The sequence below is a fragment of the Lycium ferocissimum genome, chromosome 11 (assembly GCF_029784015.1).
Source record: "Lycium ferocissimum isolate CSIRO_LF1 chromosome 11, AGI_CSIRO_Lferr_CH_V1, whole genome shotgun sequence".
Taxonomy (NCBI): Eukaryota; Viridiplantae; Streptophyta; class Magnoliopsida; order Solanales; family Solanaceae; genus Lycium; species Lycium ferocissimum.
In genome coordinates, this window is record NC_081352.1 from 12,463,175 (window position 1) to 12,485,047 (window position 21,873).

At 34.6% G+C, this 21,873-nt stretch overlaps 2 protein-coding genes across 4 annotated transcripts; both read right to left on the reverse strand.

Moving 5' to 3' along the window:
• Positions 1-7,835: 7,835 nt before the first annotated feature.
• LOC132037835 (probable WRKY transcription factor 4) lies at positions 7,836-14,996 on the reverse strand. 3 transcript variants are annotated; one of them, XM_059428474.1, is made up of 4 exons: positions 14,351-14,996; positions 10,795-11,477; positions 10,536-10,694; positions 7,836-8,328 (listed from the first exon to the last, which is right to left on the reverse strand). In XM_059428474.1, exons 1-4 carry the CDS (start codon positions 14,717-14,719, stop codon positions 8,046-8,048), a joined length of 1,494 nt encoding a protein of 497 aa, XP_059284457.1. In that variant the 5' UTR covers positions 14,720-14,996; the 3' UTR covers positions 7,836-8,045. The 3 variants fall into 3 exon arrangements, with proteins under 3 accessions (XP_059284457.1, XP_059284458.1, XP_059284456.1); XM_059428475.1 differs by lacking the exon at positions 14,351-14,996 and adding an exon at positions 13,296-13,918; XM_059428473.1 differs by lacking the exon at positions 14,351-14,996 and adding an exon at positions 13,215-13,913.
• Positions 14,997-15,258: 262 nt separating this feature from the next.
• LOC132037837 (probable WRKY transcription factor 4) lies at positions 15,259-16,025 on the reverse strand. Its single transcript, XM_059428476.1, has one exon. It carries the CDS (start codon positions 15,736-15,738, stop codon positions 15,286-15,288), a length of 453 nt encoding a protein of 150 aa, XP_059284459.1. The 5' UTR covers positions 15,739-16,025; the 3' UTR covers positions 15,259-15,285.
• Positions 16,026-21,873: the final 5,848 nt, after the last annotated feature.

Sequence of the window (21,873 nt, forward strand, 5' to 3'; positions counted from 1 at the left end):
TGAAAGACAACCCCAAAAAGCGTTGACTATGTTTCAGGAATTAGCCATTTTTTAAAAGTGACAAAATGGCTATTTTTGTAAATTGACCATTTTTATAAAGTGACACAAAAATGGTTATTTTTGCAAAAATTTATTTCTTGGAAAACAACCGAAATGTAAATTTGCAAAAATAAGCAACTTTTGTCATTTTTCAAAAATGGCCACTTTTACAAAAGTAGCCATTTTTGTGTCACTTTAAAAAATGGCTACTTTACAAAATTGACCACTATCTTAGATATGGCACATTTCAAAAATGGTTATTTTAATACTTTCACAAAGAAGCTATTTTAAAAATGGCTACTTTTGCAAAGTAAGCTAGTTTTTTAAAGTAACTACTTTCACAAAATGACTATTCATGAAAATTGACTACTTTCAAAAAGTGACTATTTTTAAAAAGTGTCTACTTTCACAAAGTGGCTATTTTCTAAAAGTGACTATTTTCTTAAGTGAATACTTTTGCAAAACGACATTTTTGAAAAGTAGCTACTTTTCGCAAGTAATATTTTGAAAAAGCGGCTACTTTTGTAATGTGATTACTTTTTGCAAAGTTGCTATTTTTGAAAGTTACTACTTTCACAAAATGTCTAGTTTTGCAAAGTTGAGAGATAGGGGTGGTGGTGGGAGGTGAGAGGTAAGGTTGGGGGTAGGTGGTGATAGGGGTAGAGGTGGGGTTTGGGTGGTTATAGGGAGGGGGAAGGGGAGGTAGTGAGGGGTGGGGGTGGGGGTAGGGGTGGTTAATGAACTCGTTTTAAAAAAATATTTTCCAAAACATTTTCGACTAACCAAACATGAAAATTGAAATATTTCCTTCATACCAAACACACTCTATATGTCAGTTTTATCCATTTTACCTATTAATTTACCCATATTTTAAGTGGATAATATGGGCCGGACTCATATTGGACCCATATTAAATGGATAGGGTATCCAACCCATTTAAAATGGGTTGGATCGGGCGGATAACCATATTTTTAACCCATTTTGCCACCTCTAATTGCAATGTAAATCCTCAGAGTAGGCTCTTCCAGAGGTACTCAGTAATCGATAAGTAATTAAACCTTCTGTTGGTATACAATCTAAAAGAGCAAAACAAGAAGAGATTGAGAATAGTGCAGACCACATAATACATAATAAATGTGTGTTGATACAAGAACCAGTACTGTTTTTTTTTTTTTTTTTTTTTTTTTTTTTTCAGGGGACTAAATTAAAAGCGCTTGTCCATTATGTGTTCTTTTTCCTTGTGTGTTAAAATCATAGAGATCATTCTTTTGTAACTTTTCAACTACTCTTTACCTATCAATACATGTTCTTGGAGAATACAGAAGAATGAACTATTGAGAAAATTATTTAAAAAAATCATTTAGTAAGTAGATACTAAAAAGTACATGGACTCAATTTGCTTAGAGAAGACAAAAATATAGAGATGTATGCCAATTCTATTTGAGCTAGAGAATGCTGACACTCTCTGGTATTCTTTCATTATATTTGGGACAATAGTCTGTGGCGCTGTGTTGAATTGCATGGAAGCCAAAAATTAGAATTAATAAAATATTATAATAGGAAAAACAGTTTACCTTGTGATTTGTCCTTTGCTCGACACTGTGACAAGAAGCCAAGTATAATAAAATGCATTTTTTCCTCTTTTTGTCGGAGCACTTCCATCTTTAGCTTCTTTGGCTCTAATAACTTCTCACATGACTAAATTTATGAAAAGGCTAATAAAATGGGGGCTCTCATTTGGGCATGTCTCATTGAATTGGAAGCTTAAGGTAATCAACATATCAGTGGGAGCGACGATCAAATAAATATGTCGACTTCCTTAGCCAATTTTCTTTAGCTTGTACAAGAGTATATATATACCTTAAATACACAATTAAATATCTAATTAAGTTCAATGGTTTCAAAGACGTCGAAACTAAACATGATATCAGTGAAAATCACCCTGAACTATCAAAAACAAATTCTAGACAAGACATTACCGCCTTGTATCGTAGCTCGCTTTCAAAGGGATAAACGGAAAAAATAGACTTTGTGGTCTAATGAAAGTTGTAGATATATGTCTTGGGGTTCCATAGAAATTTAAATCACCCCAATATCAATTTCGTACAAAAATATATGCTCAAAATACTAACAGTAGTACATGGAGGGTTTGTAAAACAGAATCTGGGCAGCACCTTCCCTATACTTCATCACCCCTTTTCGAGTAAATACAAGCAAAACTAGGTTTTGGATCCTGAACAAAAGTTGTAGATCTATGAAATAGCTTTCTAGATCATCTTGGCTCACTTAAAACTAAATTTTATACAAGGAGATAAGCTCAAAATACTAACAACTAATCACCAAAAACGGATTAGAATTACCACGCAGAAAGGAGGAGTAGTTTTGGCTCAACAAGAATGTCTTTTTTGGTTGATTTGGAGGAAGAATCTGATGGTTTTGATGAATTATCTCTGATGATAAGAAGGAGAGAGAATTGGGGTAACACCAATGTGATTTTAACATACTCATAACTCAATTACAAAATTATACCCTCAATGATAACATTATCATATTGAAGTGTCTCAAGATATTCTTTCTCAACCAACAAAGCAAGTAAACTATTAAAGTAACAACAAAATCAATATGACAATAATTTAAAGTGGATACTATTTCACCAAAATTCTAGCTTTTCGCAATATCTCAAACAAAATAAATTGAAAGAAAATTTCAAGTTTAGGTGCAAAGCTTGGAGTTTTAGTGCTTCTAATGCTCAAATTAGCAAGTATGCTAATTCCTAATGTGTGCTAACTTAATTCATAACGCTACCAAGGGTCTAATATTGCATCAGGTGCTATTTGAATCTACTCCCAGCCATAGTTGAAGTGCTTTCGCAGAATCTATATCCTGAACTTAGACGTATCTTCTAAGCTGTCAAGTTGCCGTTCCACAAGTGATGGATCCTTGGAAATGCCTCTGCTTTGTTTCCATTCTAGAACAACTAATTCTCTTTGTTATTTTTGTACTAGATGATTTTAGGGGTTTTTCTTTACTTTGTGTCAATTGTTTAATGATACCTTTAAATAAAATTTAAATGTAAATGTTTTTCCCAAGAAGTAATCCACCTAAAGCTTATGTAACTCAGTTTTACCCCCTCCTGTAAACATATCGCAGGTTACTCTAGGTTGATGAATAGCTCTTTTTCTCCGTCCGCCAATATTTAGTGGCCTAATTCATTGTCTTCTTTTAGTAAAAACAATTGCAAGTGAAGCAGTCACTTCTGCAAGTCACTTTTGGCTTTTTTTGCCAAACCTTTTTTCTTGTAATCTTTGTGCTCCTGGAAAAAGGTAATTATATTATATGTCATGGCCTTTGTTCGGAAAGCGACATGTTGGCTGCGATGGATGCCGCAATTGAAGATGTTGTTGATGTCATATCCATTTTCGTTGGTTTTCTAGCCCGTTTTGGAATGAAATTCTGTGGCAAAGGGAATACTCGTAAGTTGCTCAGCTGGAAACGAAGGTCCATATAATGGTACCTTAGCTAATGAGCCCCCTTGGATTCTTATCGTTGACGCTAGCACGATTGCCGAGATGCATTTTAATACTTACTTCCAGTTGATATTTTTTTTAGCAAATAAGACAACAAAGGTAAGTTGGTACAAACAATAGGACTGAGTACGAAGAGTATTTGAATCCTGCTTAAACAAATAATTCACTTTTACTTTTATCTTTGTTCGAGCAAATTCAATTTTTGTTTATGTGTCATAAGTTGTTGTTTGAATTTGAAGAGTGAATATAATGTTATATTTTGTGCTTTTGTAGCTCAATAATTTAGAACAAAATAATTTCTCATGTAATGTCATGCTTTACTGGAGTGGATGCTGAAGAAGATGAATCTGGAGATATGAAAGATGTTATCGAAGAAGATGAAGATGAGGATAACAGGGATGAAGAGAAGTGATGGAAAAGAAGGTGAGATTTCTCTTGCTGCTTTTACAAAGTGATTTACTTTTTGCCGCTAATCTAAGCAGGAATATTCTAGAGGGTTCTTAAATCCCTACAAATTCTGTTTGCAAGGTAAAAAGTGGATGTGTTGTACCATCTAAGTTTTTTTGGATTTAGGTGCTACTTAGTCAATATCCCCATTTGCATTTCATCAGCCACCCATTAACAAAAGAGTTGTTTTTCACGTGTATACTTATTCTTTGTTTACTAAATTTAGAAAAGAGGAGCTTTCTATTGCGTCTTATTCTTTCAATTGCCAATTATTTTGCCAACCAAGAAGCCTAAAATACTTTCATGAACTCTGCTGGAGGCAAAGTAGCTACATCACATGCATCTAAAACCGTTCCTGTATATTCTCGAATATGGATGGTCTCTAAACAAATGGTATGATATGTCTTTTAAGACAATGAATTTATAAATAAGTATCAGACAAGGACATCAGCTATTTGAATACTAATTTATCTGGATGCAAATATTAAGTCCAACCTCTAAACAAGAAGTTGGAATAAGAAATGCTTACAGAGAGATCGGGAAAATGAACAAGAAACCCCGTAATCCTATCTAAAAAATTATATTTTCTGTTTATTCAGACAATTCTTTCTCACAGATGACTACTTTGTAACAGATAAATAGATCATAGAGTCGAACAGTCAAGAACTCGGCCTAAAATGTGTTTGAACTATATGATTTTTCTTTGTCTACCATCGAACTTAAATCTTTTCCTGAGTTTTTCTATTTTTGGTATAGGCAAATAAGTGATGGTGAAGCAACTTTCCAACCAAATTATGTTCCTCCAACATTGCTACAAATAGTCTACCCAGCATTGAACAATAGTGATTTTGGTAATTTTGTTTGTATCGCAAAACCACTTGCAAATGTTGAAGGAAAATGAGTGTTGCGTGGGATGGGTGGCACGACAATGAAGGTATACCACAAGGTTTTGAGTATCTTTGTAGAACTTTATTCCTGAATTCAAGAAAACACTATTGAAGTGTTAATATGTTGTAAATATTTTATCAACTTGACAGCAATGCTTCCAATTTAAATTTTTTTATATTGAATTTTTCTTATCTATCTTGTCAAGTGCTAATAATATGGAGAGTGGCGTCGGGCATAATATAATTACAAAAACTCCTCTACGGTGTAAAAAAATTGTATGACAAAAATATACTGTGTGCTATTTATCAAGGTGTATGATCTTGTCATTACCCTTGAAAATCGTGAGAGTTGAACATATTTTTCTAAAGTTTGTATGTAACTTTCTCATTACCTGTTTCCTATTTGCTTATTTTCATTCCTAAACATAATTAACACCAAATTGATAATTTTGACCTGTCTTTCCTTCACGTGAACAAATTCATTCAATTCATACTCGTTGCTCTTTTTTAAATCTCCAAAATAGATTAAGAACAAAACCTAAATCAGAAAATTACTATTATAGTAGAAATTTACGGATACACTAAGCCAACATATGCAAGGAGAAAAACCTAGAACCATAATTTAGCAGATACTAATAATATAAGTTCTTCCATTTATATATCACACCCGAAAATTATAATAATAAAAACGGAAGTAATACATATAAGTACCTTATAAGCAATGACCTAACTGTGTAAGTATATTTATACCATCAGTACATGAAACTTAAACTTTAATTAATATTAATAATAATAATAATAATATAATCTCGATGCATTATATATATTTAACTTACATGTCATAAGCTTTTCTTTAGCATTTAAATTTTGTGTTAAATCAAACAAGTCACATGAAGTGGATGGAAGATATTGTAGTACACCCCTCTTTGGAATCAACTTCTTATTATAGTTGCTTTAGTTGGGGTGGGGTTTTGAGTTGGTGGGTTCAAAAGGACTTGATAATAAGAAACTGCCCAACCACTCCAACTCTGTAGATTATTCAGTAATCAATTAAGCAAATAATTGTATTAAATGTTTATTGACAAGTTGGTTGGCTTAGGGATCATGAACCCACCCCCCACCCCAAACCACCTAGTTCTTCAAGTCCTTCCTAATAACTTTCCAATCTTATGATTAGTTTGTACGTGCTTCAACTGTTTCACCGAATATCTACTACTCTGCAACAACATAGATATCAAGTAACTTTATTCACCAATACTTATACAAAATTACATAGCACTTTTTGCCCATGTTAAGATTTGAACCTTGAATCTCCCAATTCTTTAAAGTGTTGTTATGAACATTGGGACACAAAACATAATAATCACCTCTATAGAGAGAACACAAAATGCATAAATCCTCGTAAATTGTATATTCCTTTTTCTCCTGGCCTTTCAAAAATAAACAAGACTGACATAGGTGTTTGGCTCGGAATATTTTCCAGAAAGCTCTTCAAATGTTACTAATTTTTTAATTCATTTTTTTGCACGGATTTCCCTTCAAAGACGCTGGTCTTTAATTTTTGTCCCTAATTTCTGGTCTTCGATTAAAAAAGTGGCCGAAAATACCCAGAGGTTCTGGGTTCGAACCCCCACTCAATCAAAAAAAAAAAAATCGCAAGGCAAGTGTTCACGAAAAGCCTGCCTTATAAGGCAGAATTTGCCAAATTTTGCCTTAAGGCAAAAAAAAAAAAAAAATTACTCCGCTGAAATTCTACAAAAGTTAGGCGGCCTAACTTTTGCACGAATAAGCCTAATTTTGCAACGAAACTCTGCCTTCCGAAATTTTTTTTTTTTTTTTTTTACTGAGCCGAATTCGAACCCAGAGCCTCCAGCTATTTTAGGCAAAAGGCAAAAATTATTTTGGGGTGGTCTTTAAATTTTGCCCCTCATATTTGTAATCTTTAAATGTTGCCCTTCGGCTAAAACCCATAGGTTCCGGGTTAGAACCCCCACTCAGTCAAAAATTTAAAAAAAAATTGCAACGCAGAGTTTAAATTTCGCTATGCCCCCACCGGCAGAATTTCAGTTATGTTTAACCAAAAGTCTGCCGATGGGGGGCAGACTTTGCCTTGAGGCATATATATATATATAATTTTCAAGGTAAACTTTTAGTTATGCTTTAACTAAAAGTGTGCCCCATAAAACATAACTAAAAGTATACCCCATAAGACGGAACTTTTCCTTAAGGAATAACTAAAGTTAACTATAAGTTCCGCCTTATAAAGCAAAGTTTATGCCTTAAGGAAAAGTTCCGCCTTAGGGGCATACTTTTAGCCTTAACTAAAAGTTCCGTCTATACAAGATAACTAAAAGTATGTCCCATAAGGCAAAACTTTTCTTTAAGGCATAACTAAAAAGTTTGCCTTATAAGGCAAAGTCTATGTCTTAAGGAAAAGTTATGTCTTATGGGGCATACTTTTAGTTATGTCTTAACTAAAAGTCTGTTCCATAAGACATAACTAAGAAAAAACTTTTAATTAAGGCTTAACTAAAAGTTCGCCGCAAGATCTCTTACCCCGCATACACTTGTTAAGGAATAACCAAAATTATGTCGGACCCAGCATACTTATGCCAAGTCTGCCCATAAGATGTGAATATGCCGGGTCCGGCATAACTTTGATTATTCTTTAACAAGTGTATGCCGGATTCAGCATACACGCGACCCAAACCTTGTCTTGCGATTTTTTTTTAATTTATGCTTGAGAGGAAGTTTGAACCCGTAACCCCGCGATTTCTCGACAAAGCTCGTGGTTGCAACGCGAACGGCAAAAAGAAACTTAAAGACCAAGAATACGAGGCAAAATTAAAGACCACAAATATGAAGGCAAAATTTAAAGACCTCCCCAAAAGAAGGGCAATCCACGCAAAAAAATGAAAATTAAGGACCACCCCCGAATAGAGAGATGCAGAAATTTTAAGCTATTAGAGCACCTTTTAGTAAAAAATATAGACATCTTTGGCAAGTAGCCATAAGATTTACAAACATTTACCGAGACTTGTGTACAGATACATGGCATTAGCATCAAGTTTTCAGAACGGATTTAATCAGTTATTGGTCTCACAAAAGAAACATATTCACCCTTTTCCCTTTTAAGTAATGCAAATTATGCTGCAATCTGTTCCTCTTTAAGCTGCCTACACACTGGTATTTCATTGGTATGAAGAGCAACATTTTCATGATGTGACGGCCTCCAAGTTCCAATCTCTTGCTCGGTCAACTGATGACTACTACTATCTTGGGCCCCGCTATGGCTTCTGTTTCTAGCAACGGGAATATCATGGTTGTGTTTCCCTTCATATGTTGTTATGACAGATTTAGGATCTGCTGAAGCCCTCTCAACATGTTTGCGAACATTGCATCCAGGATATGTGCAACGATAATAACTCCTGCAAATCCAACACCCAATGCATTATAGATCTTTATAACACCTTGAGAGCAGGAATAAAGGAAAAAACACAAATTTTAATCACAAAAAACGGAAAACATGAAAAACCACACTCGAAAAGTTTTAAGAACTAGCTATTCAACAAGATATTTTGACAGGGTATAGTACTTAATTCTGGTGTCCAAAGGTCTTATGGCACTAGTTTTGATCAGATACATATGACAACCTTTCGCCACAAGCTTTAGTATAGAAACTGAAGCATAAAACAACTTCCAGTTTCATCCTGAAATTTTCAATTTAATCTATGTCTCTTGCTGGAGAAACAAGAAACTGCTACAGGACTCCTGGCTTGTGAATACTAAATCATGAATCTAGCTACATCAACACATGTGTAGCTATGGTCCTTATGGTTCATGGAATAACAAGCAAAACAAGAATATACAGAATGGGCATGGAAAAGGAAGAAAAAGTGTTTTTCTTCACAGTTCCATTTCATAGTCTATAGCCAAATCAGCAAGGAACTACCACAGCCTTTCTGTCAATCTATAGAGAACAAACATTAACCAAGAGGTCTCAAAATAAATCTCACAAGGCAAGAAGGAAAAGGAAAAAAAGGTCAGCGGAGTGCACGAAGCATTCCGCCATTCACGCTGGGTCCAAGGAAGGACCGCACCCCTAAGGGATGTGATGCAGGGAACCTACTCTGATGCAAGCATCATTTGGTTGATTCTACGGCTAGAACACATGACCTATAGGTCACACGAAGACAACTTTAATGTTGCTCCAAGGCTCTCCTTTGCAAGAAGGAAAAGAAGAAGAATCCTCAATGCCAGTATTGAATTAATATCATCAAGCTTTTAGACAGTTCCTTATCCACAATGGCTGAAGTTATCAAGCGAACTAATCAGACAGGCCTCTCCAAACCGAGGAGCAGAATATCATAAATTTTTTAAATTAGATACCAAAAATGTACTATTGACTCATTCCATACTAGAAATTATCACAGGAAAATCCTCTTATAACATGGATTCCTATTTTGCACGATACTCCACAATCTAGGCAATTGGCTGAATCCCGCGAAACCATTTCAAAAAAGTTCATTGGTATCTTGTTTTTATTAGCAAGTTGACTTCGATTCTTAAATAATCATCTTCACTTCTGTTTCAATTAGAATGCAGCTGAATTTGAGAGGAGAGTTTCTAAGAGCAACTTGGGACTAACAAAACAATGAAAAGGTGACATCGGCAAAAGAAAAGAGAAGCTAAAGGGGAACGTCCCTCTTTTGTCCTCTGTGAGCCCAGTTTCACAAAATGAGCTATGAAGAGCAAGTAAATTGAAGAACCCCAAGGACCAACTCAGACCTTCTTCCCTTTCTTTTTTGTTTCTTTAATTAAGGTTGCAAAGCTTTAGGAGGCCTCTATTGATGCCAACTCATTTCATTGAGAGGAAAGTTTTCCAGAGCAGTTTGGGACAAACAAAATACTAAAAGTGAAATCGGCAAAAGAAAAGAAAAGCTAATGTGGAACATCCCTCTTTTGTCGTCTAGCATCCAAGTGTCACACAATGAGCACTGGAGACTGAAGAACCAGGTAATTTGACGGAGATAAGGATCCAATACGAACCATCCTTTTTTATCTCTATTTTCTTGTTAAGGTCTAAAGCAAAACTTTACAAGGCTGAAAATATTTTGCTTACACGGAATGAAAGATGACATGTAAATAAGATCAAATTAGAAACCAGGAATTCAATAAAGTTGTTCCAATGACCTTTTTTTTATCAGTAAAAGTTATTCCTATGACTTCTTCATACATAATACATTTTCCTATTCAATCTGTTCTTTTATTTTTATTGAAGAAGAAGAGTCTTCTTATGGCTTAAACCTGCAGGAACAGAGCTCAACAACATCACCCAAAATCACAAGGCACTAGCAAGAGCTTTAGAGCAAGAAGATTTTATGGTACTTAATACCACTTCATCGAAGAATATGACTTGAAAATAGTAGTCGATTCCTAAATTATTTGTTTTGCATTTGTCAAATGCCTAGGAAATATGCAAGTGGAATATCCTGGACAAAGGATAAAAAGCAGGATACAAGTAAACACCGCTGCTTTAGTCAATTAAACAGTGTACCAATCAAGCTGCAAGCAGCAGAGCGGCTAACGCATTCTAAAGGTTACAGTTAAAATAAATAAGAGTAAGTAGAAGTACCTCGGATGATGATTCCCCTTCACCACTTTCTGCCCATATTTACGCCACTTGAACCCATCATCCAAAATGTCTACTTCACTCCTTGTCTGCACAACAATCTTGGATTCCGATACCGCTTTACTTGATGAAGAAAGAATAGGAATCTCAACTGTTGTCTTCCTGCATCATGGTAAACTTCGATCAACTACATATTTGTTTCTCTACCAAATTACATTTCAAGAGGTTTCTTAACTCAGCAGAAGATGCTGAAAGAACTTACATTCTCTTCACATTTGGTTCATCATCATGTCCCTTGCCTGTTGCTGTTGCAGTGTCCTCAATTTTGTCACATTCATTCGGAACAGGACGTTCAGATGCCATTTCAGTAGATATCTGTTCAGAATGAGCAAGAAGAGCCCTGTTTAAGCCGTTGATTTCTATCTCAGTATGTGCTTCAATTTCAGCGTTAACTTTGGGACAGTCTGAACTATCCTGAGCACAGCTGTCTCTTCTGCGTTTGTTTGGTTCAGGGAGTTCATGGTTGTGATGGCCTTTATACGTTATCTCAGTTACGTGACCATCAATGGATCGCTCAACCTTCTTCTTGACAGGACATTTTAGATGTGTGCATTTATAGTAGCTCCGAGGGCATTCACTTGCTTTAACCATCTTCTGCCCATACTTCCTCCAATTGTAACCATCAGAAGCTGGTCTATCGACTGGCTTGTCGTCAGATTGAGAAACCTGTGACAGTTCAACTTTCTTAATCTGTTGGTCTGACGGCGTAGTATCTAGTTGAGGTTGTAAAGAAGATTCTTTTGGGTCAGATGTCCCTAATACTTGTGCTGGTGTCCCTTGCGAGGAGAAATGGCATTCAGCTTGAGTTTGTAAGTAAGATTGGGAAAATGCTGCCTGTGCTGTAACATGTGCTAGGGCCTGCTGGTGGGACATTCCAAAAGGACTCTGCAAGCAAAGATGTGATGAGTTTTATAAATAAACGACAAGATGCCACTATGATTGATTGATAACTTTGTTTAACCATTATTATTAACCATTATTATTAATTAAATAATCTGGGGTCTAATTCAATCCAAAAGCTGATCATGAAGATAAGGAGACAACAACTCATTTTGTCAACCAATATGGGCAACTCATTTTGTCAACCAATATGGGACACCAGCCCCGTGTCCAAAACTAGACATCTGATGCTTGGACAATATAACAGGAGGTCCAACATTAGGCAACCAAGAACAAGGATGAGTCTGAATCTGATACCATATTCAGAAAATTGATCTTGCACCTAACTCAACCACAAAAACTAGCTCATGAGGCGAGGATTGTCCAAGATCATGTAAGGAGGAGACAACAATTCATTTCCTCAAACAATGTGGGACACTTGGAACAATTATAAATAGTCATGAATTCATCATCATTGACAACTACGTGTGGATTTAGCCTTCTGGCGATGGATGCGGGCGCCATGTAAATTGAAAACTTTTTTAAAATATATAGCGCTAAGTTAGCACCCTTCATCACATATCGTCATGAAGGGTAGTGGTAAACAGTGGTACTCCGCACCCACTAACTTAAAAACTCAATTTGTCCCTTTGACAAATTCTTCGTCACCTATGTAGGAGTCACACCCAAACCTGTTAGGAATCCAAATTTGTTTTTCCTGTTTGGGTATGAACACCTTATGTTCTTGAACCGATAACCATCTTTCGGCTAACTTAGCCTCCTCCGTCCCTCGGGACTAATAAAGGGTAGTACAGGAATATTCACCTGTTGTCCATCGACTACGCCTTTCGGCCTGATCTTAGGCCTTGACTCACCCTCCGTGGACGAACCTTGCGGAGGAACCCTTAGGTTTTATACTAAAATTAATCCTGCAAAATAGCAGCTTCTATTGTACCAAAGGTCAAGTCCCAAACTTGTGTGAACCAAAACAAAAGCTCCAATAGGTGATTTACTAGCTTGTAGCTCACTTATAAGACTATTGCCAGACTACAGCTTTGACTAAAAAGTAGCAGCACTTCTTCAGTAGTAAATAGTTACTAAGTCCCCGTTTGGCCATGGATAGTTTTCACTTTTTTCTGGAATATTATTCCGAAAACTGCTTGGACATAGAATTGTTACTCCCTTAGTCCCAATTTGTTCATACTTTTCGCTTTTCAAGAGTCAAACTGAGTTGTTCTTTGACCATAATTTTTTCATGTCTTTTAAATATTTTAAATTAATAATTATGGTGACTTATAGTACTTTTTACGTTGTTTTCAAATATGTAAACGTTATTTCAATGTTCAAACACACGGTCAAAATTAAAAAGTTTGACTCTCGAAAAGCGAATTATTTTCCGGAATTCAACTTGAAGTTGCATCCAAAAAAAAATAGGAATTCAAAATACTCAAAAAAGCTGTTTTCACAATTCTCACTCCTAATCACTCACAAAAATCCAAAATAACTCCAATTTGTATTCCTGGCCAAACACAACTCCAACTTCCAAATACCATTTTTCACTTTGAAAACAAAAACTACTTTTTCCAAACTTCACAATTTTTATGACTAAACGGACCCTTAATTAAGTTATCACTAATTTCAAGAAACCCCAAAAATCATACTACTTCAAAGCTTTTTCAAGAAACAAAAAAGAAATCTTTAATTGTGATTAACTTATGGAAAATGAAGAATGAAGTTGTTTACCTGAAGTGGGGAAAGAAATCCAGGTGAATTAAACAATCCAGAAGGACTAAAACCAGTAAAGAAAGGAATCGATTGAGCCACCATTAAACTCATGGGTCTATTCTGTTTATACCCTAAACTCTTTTCTTCTTCATCTTCAGGCAAAAGGGTTTGTGGTTTTGCTAATGGAGAAGCCATAGCTCCACCAAGAAGCTGTGAAAAAGACGGGTACTCGGAATCGGAGAAGAAGGAGGACAAAAGCGTCATTGGACCTGGACTGAAAAAGGGTATATTTCCACTATTAAAATATGATTCAAAAGGGGGTCTAGATGGGATTGTTAGTGTTGAAAGAGAAGATGTTGAAATTGATGGAGCTTTGAGTTTCTCCCCCATTCTTGATTGGGGTTTTTCTTGTTATCAGTGAAGACAGTTGTTAAGAGGATGATGATGTTTTTGTGAAAATTTTAAGAGAGAAAAGACAAAAGAATTGAACACTTTATGGTTTGCTGTTGTTGATCTGTTTTTTGCTGTTCAGTTTGAAGAATTTTCTTGATTCTTTTGTGTTTCTTGATTTGTATTGGTGTCTATAGATATGTCTAAGGATGTACAGTTGGGTGGAGCAATGAATGATTTGTTTAATTGAAATGTGGGACTTTTGGGTGATTATTGGTTACATTTTCTATACAAGAAAAGGTCATATTTGCCCTTATAGTCTAAAAAAAAATTATGTTTGGCCTTCGTTATTCTAAATAAGTTACCAAATGCTAATTTCTGAAACTCAAAATCACTGCCAAAGGATGTGCTGTAACGGATGGCCGCCTCCTTTAATCAGAGGTCTCAGTATAAGATGTGAATATCCAAAAATCCTTCGTAGGGAGGCTTCTTTTGAGCCTTACGTGTCGTGAATTCAGATATAGTCGGCCTCCAATCCTGGTACCATACACTGAGTGTAAAGAAAAAAACAAGAAACCCCAAAACCATAGCACTTCATTCGGACCCTACGCGGCGCGAATGCGAATATAATCGGGCTCAAATTCGAATATCGGACACCGGGTGAAAAAAAAAAAAAAAAAAAAAAACAAGAAACCCCAATATCATATTACTACTTTAAAGCTTTTTCCAGAAACAGAAAAGAAGTCTTTGATTAAGTTGTTTACCTGAAGTGGGGAAAGAAATCCAGGTGAATTCAGCAAACCAGGACTAAAACCAGTAAAGAAAGGGGTGGATTGAGACACCATTAAACTCATGGGTCTATTCTGTTTATACCCTAATCTCTTCTCTTCTTCATTTTCAGCCAAAAGGGTTTGTGGTTTTGCTAAAGGAGAAGCCATAGCACTAGCAAGTAGCTGTGAAAAAGAGGGGTATTCGGAATCGGAGAAAAAGGAGGAGACAAGTGTCATTGGACCTGGACTGAAAGAGGGCATATTTCCACCATTAAAATATGATTCAAAAGGAGCTCTAGGTGGGATTGTTAGTGTTGAAAGTGAAGAAGGTGAAACTGATGGAGCTTTCAATTTTTCCCCCATTTTTTATTTGAAAGTAAAGAATCAACACTTTATGGTTTGTTGTTGATCTGTTTTTCTGTTCACTTTTGAACAATTTTCTTGATCCTTTGTGTTTCTTGTTTTGTATTGGTGTTTATAGATATGTCTGAGGATGTGCAGTGGTGGTGGAGCGATGAATGATTTGTTTAATTGAAATTTGGGATTTTTTATTGGTTACAGCTTTTCTTCTGGCTGTGGTGTTTTGTTGTTTGCAGGTTGTATTTGCCCTCTTTGCTGTCCAAAATAAGGTATATTTGTTCTTGCAATAATTTTTTAATAAATATACCCACGTAATCATACTTTAGAACTGTTTACTCCTCACCCTCACGCATTAAAACTTCATTTTCAATTCTTAAAAGCCATTATGTGACACACTTTACTAAAAGAATAATATATTTTTTTATTTAAAAATAATTTTAACTTAAAATTATTATTTTTATTTAAAATAATTTATAACCACATAAATATTTATAATTTATTTTATATCATAAATTTCTAAAGTTTTTCTTTTTTTTAAATTCATACTTAATCAAATTATCTGACGTAAATTAGAAGGGAGAGAATACTACTTTAAACCATTTTCCAGAACACAAAAACAAGTTTTTGAAATGAAGAGTTAAGTAATTTACCTGGAGGGGGGAAAGAAAGCCAGGTGAATTAAGCAAACCAGAAGGACTAAAACCAGCAAAGAAAGGGCTGGATTGAGCAACCATTAAACTCATGGGTCTATTCTGCTTATACCCTAAACTCTTTTCTTCTTCATTTTCAGCCAAAAGTGTTTGCGGCTTTGCTAAAGGAGAAGCCATAGCTCCAGCAAGAAGCTGTGAAAAAGAGGGGTATTCAGAATCAGAGAAAAAAGAGGAGACAAGTGTCATTGGACCTGGACTGAAAAAGGGTATATTTCCACTATTAAAATATGATTCAAAAGGGGGTCTAGATGGGATTGTAAGTGTTGAAAGTGAAGGTGTAGAAATTGCTGGAGCTTTGGGTTTTTCACCCATTCTTGATTGGGGTTTTTTCTTGCTATCAGTGAAGACAAAGTTGTTAAGAGGAGGATGATGTTTTTGTGAAATTTCAACACTTTATGGTTTGCTGTTTATGTGTTGATGTTCAATTTGAAGAATTTCTCGATTCTTTTGTGTTTCTTGTTTTGTATTGGTGTTTATAGATGTGCCTGAGGATGTACAGTGGTGGTGGAGCAATGAATGATGTGTATATATAATTGAAATTTGGGACTTTTGGCTTATTATTGTTACAGCTTTTCCTTATCTTGTCTTATAGTAGCATGTTTGAGGCCAATTTTTTTTTTTTAATACTTACTTAAAAAAGTGAGTTGCTCATCAAGTTTTGGGAGAAAATAGGATTTTGGAAAGTAGTAGAAGCTGTTTTTTAAAAGATAAAAAAAATAGTTTTTCCCAAAAATAATTTTGAGAAAAATATATTTAGAAATAATTTTTAAAAGTTTGGCAAAATACTAATTATTATTCAGAAGGCTTTTAAATTAATTGGTCAAATGCAAACTATTTCTCATCAAAAATACTTTTTTAAAGCTGATTTAGATGTGTGGTCAAACAAGTTATTGATTTGACTAGGCACAAAATTTATAGAATAAAAAGATATTTTTGAATCTCGTAATTCTAAATTAAAAGCGTGTATAACGTATAAATGTATTTTGAGATGAAAGTGTACTACTTATCAGTTGTTAAGAGGATGATGATAACTTTGTGAAATTTTTTAACAGAAAAGACAAAAGAATCAACACTTTCTGTTGATTTGTTGCTGTTCAATTTGAGTAATTTCTTGATCCTTTGTGTTTTTCTCTTGTATTGGTGTTTATGGATATGTCTGAGAATGTACAGTGGGCGGGGCAATAAATGATTTCCTTAAATGAAATTTGGGACTTGTTGTTGGTTATTGGTTACATTATTTGTTTATCTGGCCTTGTTGTTTGCATGTCGTCTTGAAGTTGACCACAAGTTTGGGTTATTGTTATTGGACAAATGAGTTACGGAAGAAAAAAAAAAAAAAAGGGGGGGCGCGGGGGGGGGGAGGGGAAGGGTCGAAAATATGTCCTTATTTTGAAAAAAGGGCTAAAAATATCATCTATTATAAATTTAGATAAAAAATATCCCTCCCATCATTAAAATTTTCAAATATACCCCTGTATTAACAGAAATCCTCAAAATAAACCCGACTCAATTAAATAAAAAATCATATGGATTACCCGCCATGCGCTAGTGGGTTCGGATATTAAATTTTAAATGTTGGTAGAAAGATATGCTTTTTTATCGTTAGTTCAGGTTTAAATAAAGCGGATTTAAAAATAAAATCGGATTATTTTAGAGATTTCTATTAACACAGGGATACATTTGAAAACTTTAATGATGGAAGAGGTATTTTTTATCTAAATTTGTTATGGAGAATATTTTTAGTCATTTTCTCAAAGTAGAGGGACATTTTTTATCCTTTCCTTAAAAAAAAAAAAAAAAAAAACGACAAATGAGTTGATAATATAGAAATATTTTTAGTTGCGTGGTTTAGAAGTTGATTTAAGATTGGATTTGACTTATAAAGCTTTATTTATATTGTTAAAAGTCGTTTTCTCCGTTTTAACTGGGCATGAAATGTACGGAATTTTTTTTTTTGAAATGCGAGATTTAAAGTATCTCATACCTTCTTTGTTATTTGGCTCATGCTGACTTAACATTCCCACAATTGCTCCTTTTCATAATAAGTGGTACTCTCTTCATTTTAATTTATGTGAACCCATTTGACTGGGCATGATATTTAAAAAAGAGTGAAGATTTTTTAAATTTGTGATTTAAAATAAGTCTTGAATATTTATGTAGCTGTAAATCATTTCATAAAGTGAATTTGTTGCCAAATGAGGAAAGAGGTCATTCATTTTGACACGGACTAAAAAAAATAGGTTCACATAAATTGAAACAGAGGGAGTATGTTTTTACTTTTTCATTTTAGTTCAAGGTGTTTCACAAAATTAAGTAGGCATTAATTTTTTTTCTTTCAATTTTACCCTTATTTAAATAAATGGGTTTTCACATAATCAAAAAAACTATTAAAGTGCTACTTTTTTTTAAGCATTTGATTAAGGGTAAGTTAGTAAAGCACTTCTTACTTTCTAGGAGTGAGTAATTTTCTTAAGGGGTGTGTCCAAGCTAAAAACACCACTTATTATGAAACAAGTGAGTAAGAAAATACTCCCTCCGTCCGAAAATATTTATCATGTTTTGTTTCTCGAGAGTCAAATTACATGAACTATGACCTATATTTTAATATGTATTTTTCACCATATTGATATAAGAAGAGTTGCAATTTGTAGCGCTTATCGTATAGTTCTCAAATATCTAAATCTTAACTGTTAGTTTATTGAGCATTTTAATATTATAAATTTTATATTAAAGTGCATATTAATTTGCCTATTATGCTGCTCACGTTCACGTCATTTATATCAAGAATGTGGCCATTATTTTCTCTTAATACTCTTGTAACCTCTTAACTCTTTATTCCCCCGTATTTTTCATATTATTACCAATTTATTATCCCACCTTCCTACAACTCATCCAATTCATTCAAAGGATGAATTTCTTCGCCTATAAATGAAAGTCATCCTTACTTTGTGGTGGATAGAAAAAAAGTTGGAGAGTTTTTAAAAAGGTGAGGAAAAGAGAGTTTATTTAATTGAAGGAAGGTGTTCTTTTGGTGGAGCTTTGGACTGAACATCTTGTCTAGATTTTGTTAAGCTATACGACATTGTTGGGCTATTGTATCCTGAAGGATAAGTCGTAGTTATATCGTTGATCGCGATGATTGTACCTCAAATGGTTTAATTTCTTTTTTAAAGAGAGTGGTATATACGCGTCTCAAATTCGAATAATTATTTATTTATTTTTGTTCATTTTATATTGCAACTGTAATTTGGGGTATGTTCACCAACAATTTTAAGGAGATTCATTGTTTTTACAGTTTGAAAAATTGCGGATATCAAGGCAGGAGAATTCAACATCATTCCGCTTCAACATCGTTAGATCTTTTTAAGAGATGGAAGTATAAAGTATTTTGTACTTGCTCGATTCAAGAGGAGGGAAGGTAAAAACTTTTTACCTTATATTTTTCATGAATAAAGTTACACTACTTTTCATGATATTCTCGAAACAGTTGAAATAGTGGGGCTTGATGAAATGAGAAAAATATTCATCATGAAAAACTATGATTTCTGCATCTTTATGAATTTTCAAATAAAAAGTGAGTGTTGCAAGTGCATAAATTAGTTTTGGAATAGCTCATATTTTATTGTTTGCCTATAATTTTATGTATTTGACTCTAACATAGTTGTTTACAAAGATACAAAAAGAGACATGTTGAGTAGTCATTTTGACATAAAATATTTGGGCGAGATAAATTTCATTCTTGAAATGAAAGAAATCATAAAATATTTGATGGAATTTTCCTTGACCAGTTATATTATGTTGAAAAATTATGAAGCATAGATTTATTGATTGTACGCATCTTGCAACTCCTTTTGATTCAAATATGTGTAAATGGTGTGATAAATAAAAGGAGTATGCTTGCCTAATAAAAAATATGAGAAGTGACTGATTGCACTTGACCTGATATTGTGTATACAGTAGAAGTACTTAGCAGGTACAAGCAAGCCAGGTATATTAATTTGGTATGAAAGATTATGACTTGTTTTATAAAAAATATCCAGTTGTACTCAAAGGCTTTTTGATGCAGATGGGAACACTTTGGTGCTATTTGTTGAGATTTTTTTTTTATTACTAACTCTACCATGGAGGCTAAGTTTTGCGTCAACTTCAGCAAGTTAAGAAGAGATTTGGTTGAGAAATATGTTATTTCAAATATCTTCTTTGAAAATCAATTCCTTCTATTTTAATTCATTGTATTAGCACCAATATTTTTTCAAAACTGTTATTACGAAATTCAGACCCAAAAAGAAAAAAACACTATACTGTGCGATTGTTTGTGGAAAGTGGTATACCATAAATATTGATTGTGTAAAATTTTATGATAATCTTGCAAATTCAAATACTAAGGCCTTAGCAAGAAATAATAGTCTGGAGCACATCGAGGGGATGGAATTGAAGCCCGAAAATTCCCGAGTCATGTATGAGGAAACCCAACCTAGGGACTAGAGGTCCTACAATCAAGTTCTATGGGGAAAACGAATCATATGAGGACTTGTTGTGAAATGCACTTTTATATTTATTTTATTTCCTCCCTAAGTTGTGAGTGCATTTTCCTGTAATGATTTGTGGAGGTTGAGCCTATAAACTCTTAATGAAATTCTGTAACTCCTATGAGTGAGGTGTTAATGTTATAGAAGCATCCTTGATAGATTTCACCTATGTGAGTGTGGAAGTAGGCCGCTTCCTATGAGAATTGGGCTTATTCTCAAAATCACTTATGAAAACTGGGATAGCATAAGGCCGTAATGTGTTGGCTGTAAAAGCTTATGTCAATTCCTTGATTATTATGTGTACGCAGTGATACTTTATTTTTCTTAAGCAGTCATAGTTCAATGCAGAGCACACTACTGACTCTGGAGTAGAGATCGTTGTTTTACTAAGTGGAGGTTCAATGCAGAGCACACCTTCATTATGCATAATAGTCTCCCTTCAACTAAATTGGTGAACTCTCTTATTTTAATATTAAAATGAGTGGGGAATTATTAGTTTATTGAGCATTTTAATATTATAAATTTTATATTAAAGTGCATATTAATGTGTCTATTATGCTGCTTACGTTCATGACATTTACATCAAGAATGTGGCCATTATCTTCTCTTAAAACTCTTGTAACCTCTAACTCTTTATTCTTCCATATTCTACATATTATTACCAATTTATTACCCCGTCTTTCCACCTCTCATCTAATTCATTCTAAGGGTGAATTTCTTCACCTATAAATAGAAGTCATTTCTTTGTGATGGGTAGAAATTTTTTTGGAGAGTTCTTGAAAATGTGAGGAAAAAAAAGAATGCTATTTAGTTGAAGGAAGGTAATCTTTTAGTGGAGCTTTGGACTCAACATCTTGTCCTGAGTTTGTTGATTTATACGACGTTGTTGGGCTGTTGTATCCTGGAGGGGACAAGTCGAGCCGAAAGTGCAAGAGGAGGGGGGGGGGGGGGGGGGGGGGGTTGAATTGTAAATTTTTCGTTCTGTTAGTCGACTAGGTTAGACCAGTAGTCGACTGTTTGCTCAGAGAACGCTAATAGTAAAATGCAGAAGATAAATGACACAGAGTGTTTTATACTGGTTCAGATTCAATGTGAATCTTAGTCCAGTCCCCTTGGGTTGCAAGGGTGATCTCAGCAGCTTTTCGTTAATGGTTTGGTACAATCAAGGTTTGAATGGAGCTCCTACGTCTACACTCAAATCGCTCTTAATATTTTTGATACAAAGCCTCACAAGCTGTATTATAACTCTCCTTTCTTTTTTCTTACACTATAAATCACTCAGACATACAATGCATATTTCTTGTGTTTGAGAATGAGACCTTTTATTGTGTTTGTGAACCAGCCCTTTTTAGGCTCTTCACGCAGAGATCAACCCAAGGGATTTGATCCTTGGAAAAAGGAATTAACTATCCTATTTCCAAGAATAAGGTCGGAGTCATACTTTCCTTGTGCGTTGAGGCAGCATTATCAATCATCAAGATTATTACACTTCATGAGATATTCCTTCTTTAATGTTACAGATGGCCTTTCCTTCCTTGAAACGATTTGGTACTGCTGGAATATTCCTTCTTCAATGTTGCAAATATCGTTTCCTTTCTTGAACGATTTAGTATTGCTGGAAAGTACTACTGTTAGCCACAATCTCGTTAGGGCTGGGAAGTCTTCACTTGAGTGAGCCCATCTCGTTGGGGCTGTTTTGTGGGCTCCTATCTCGTTGGGGTTGTTTTGTGGGCTCATATATATTCCTTGTGCAATTCAATTATTATACCTGCACAAGTAAAATTGTCATCATAAAAACTTGACACTAACAATCTCCCCCTTTTTGAGGATGACAATTTTAAATGAGATGTAATCAACTTCCCTGTAACAGATGCTCCCCCTGAATGGGTGGAGGCTCCCCCTGACTAGTCGACTTGTC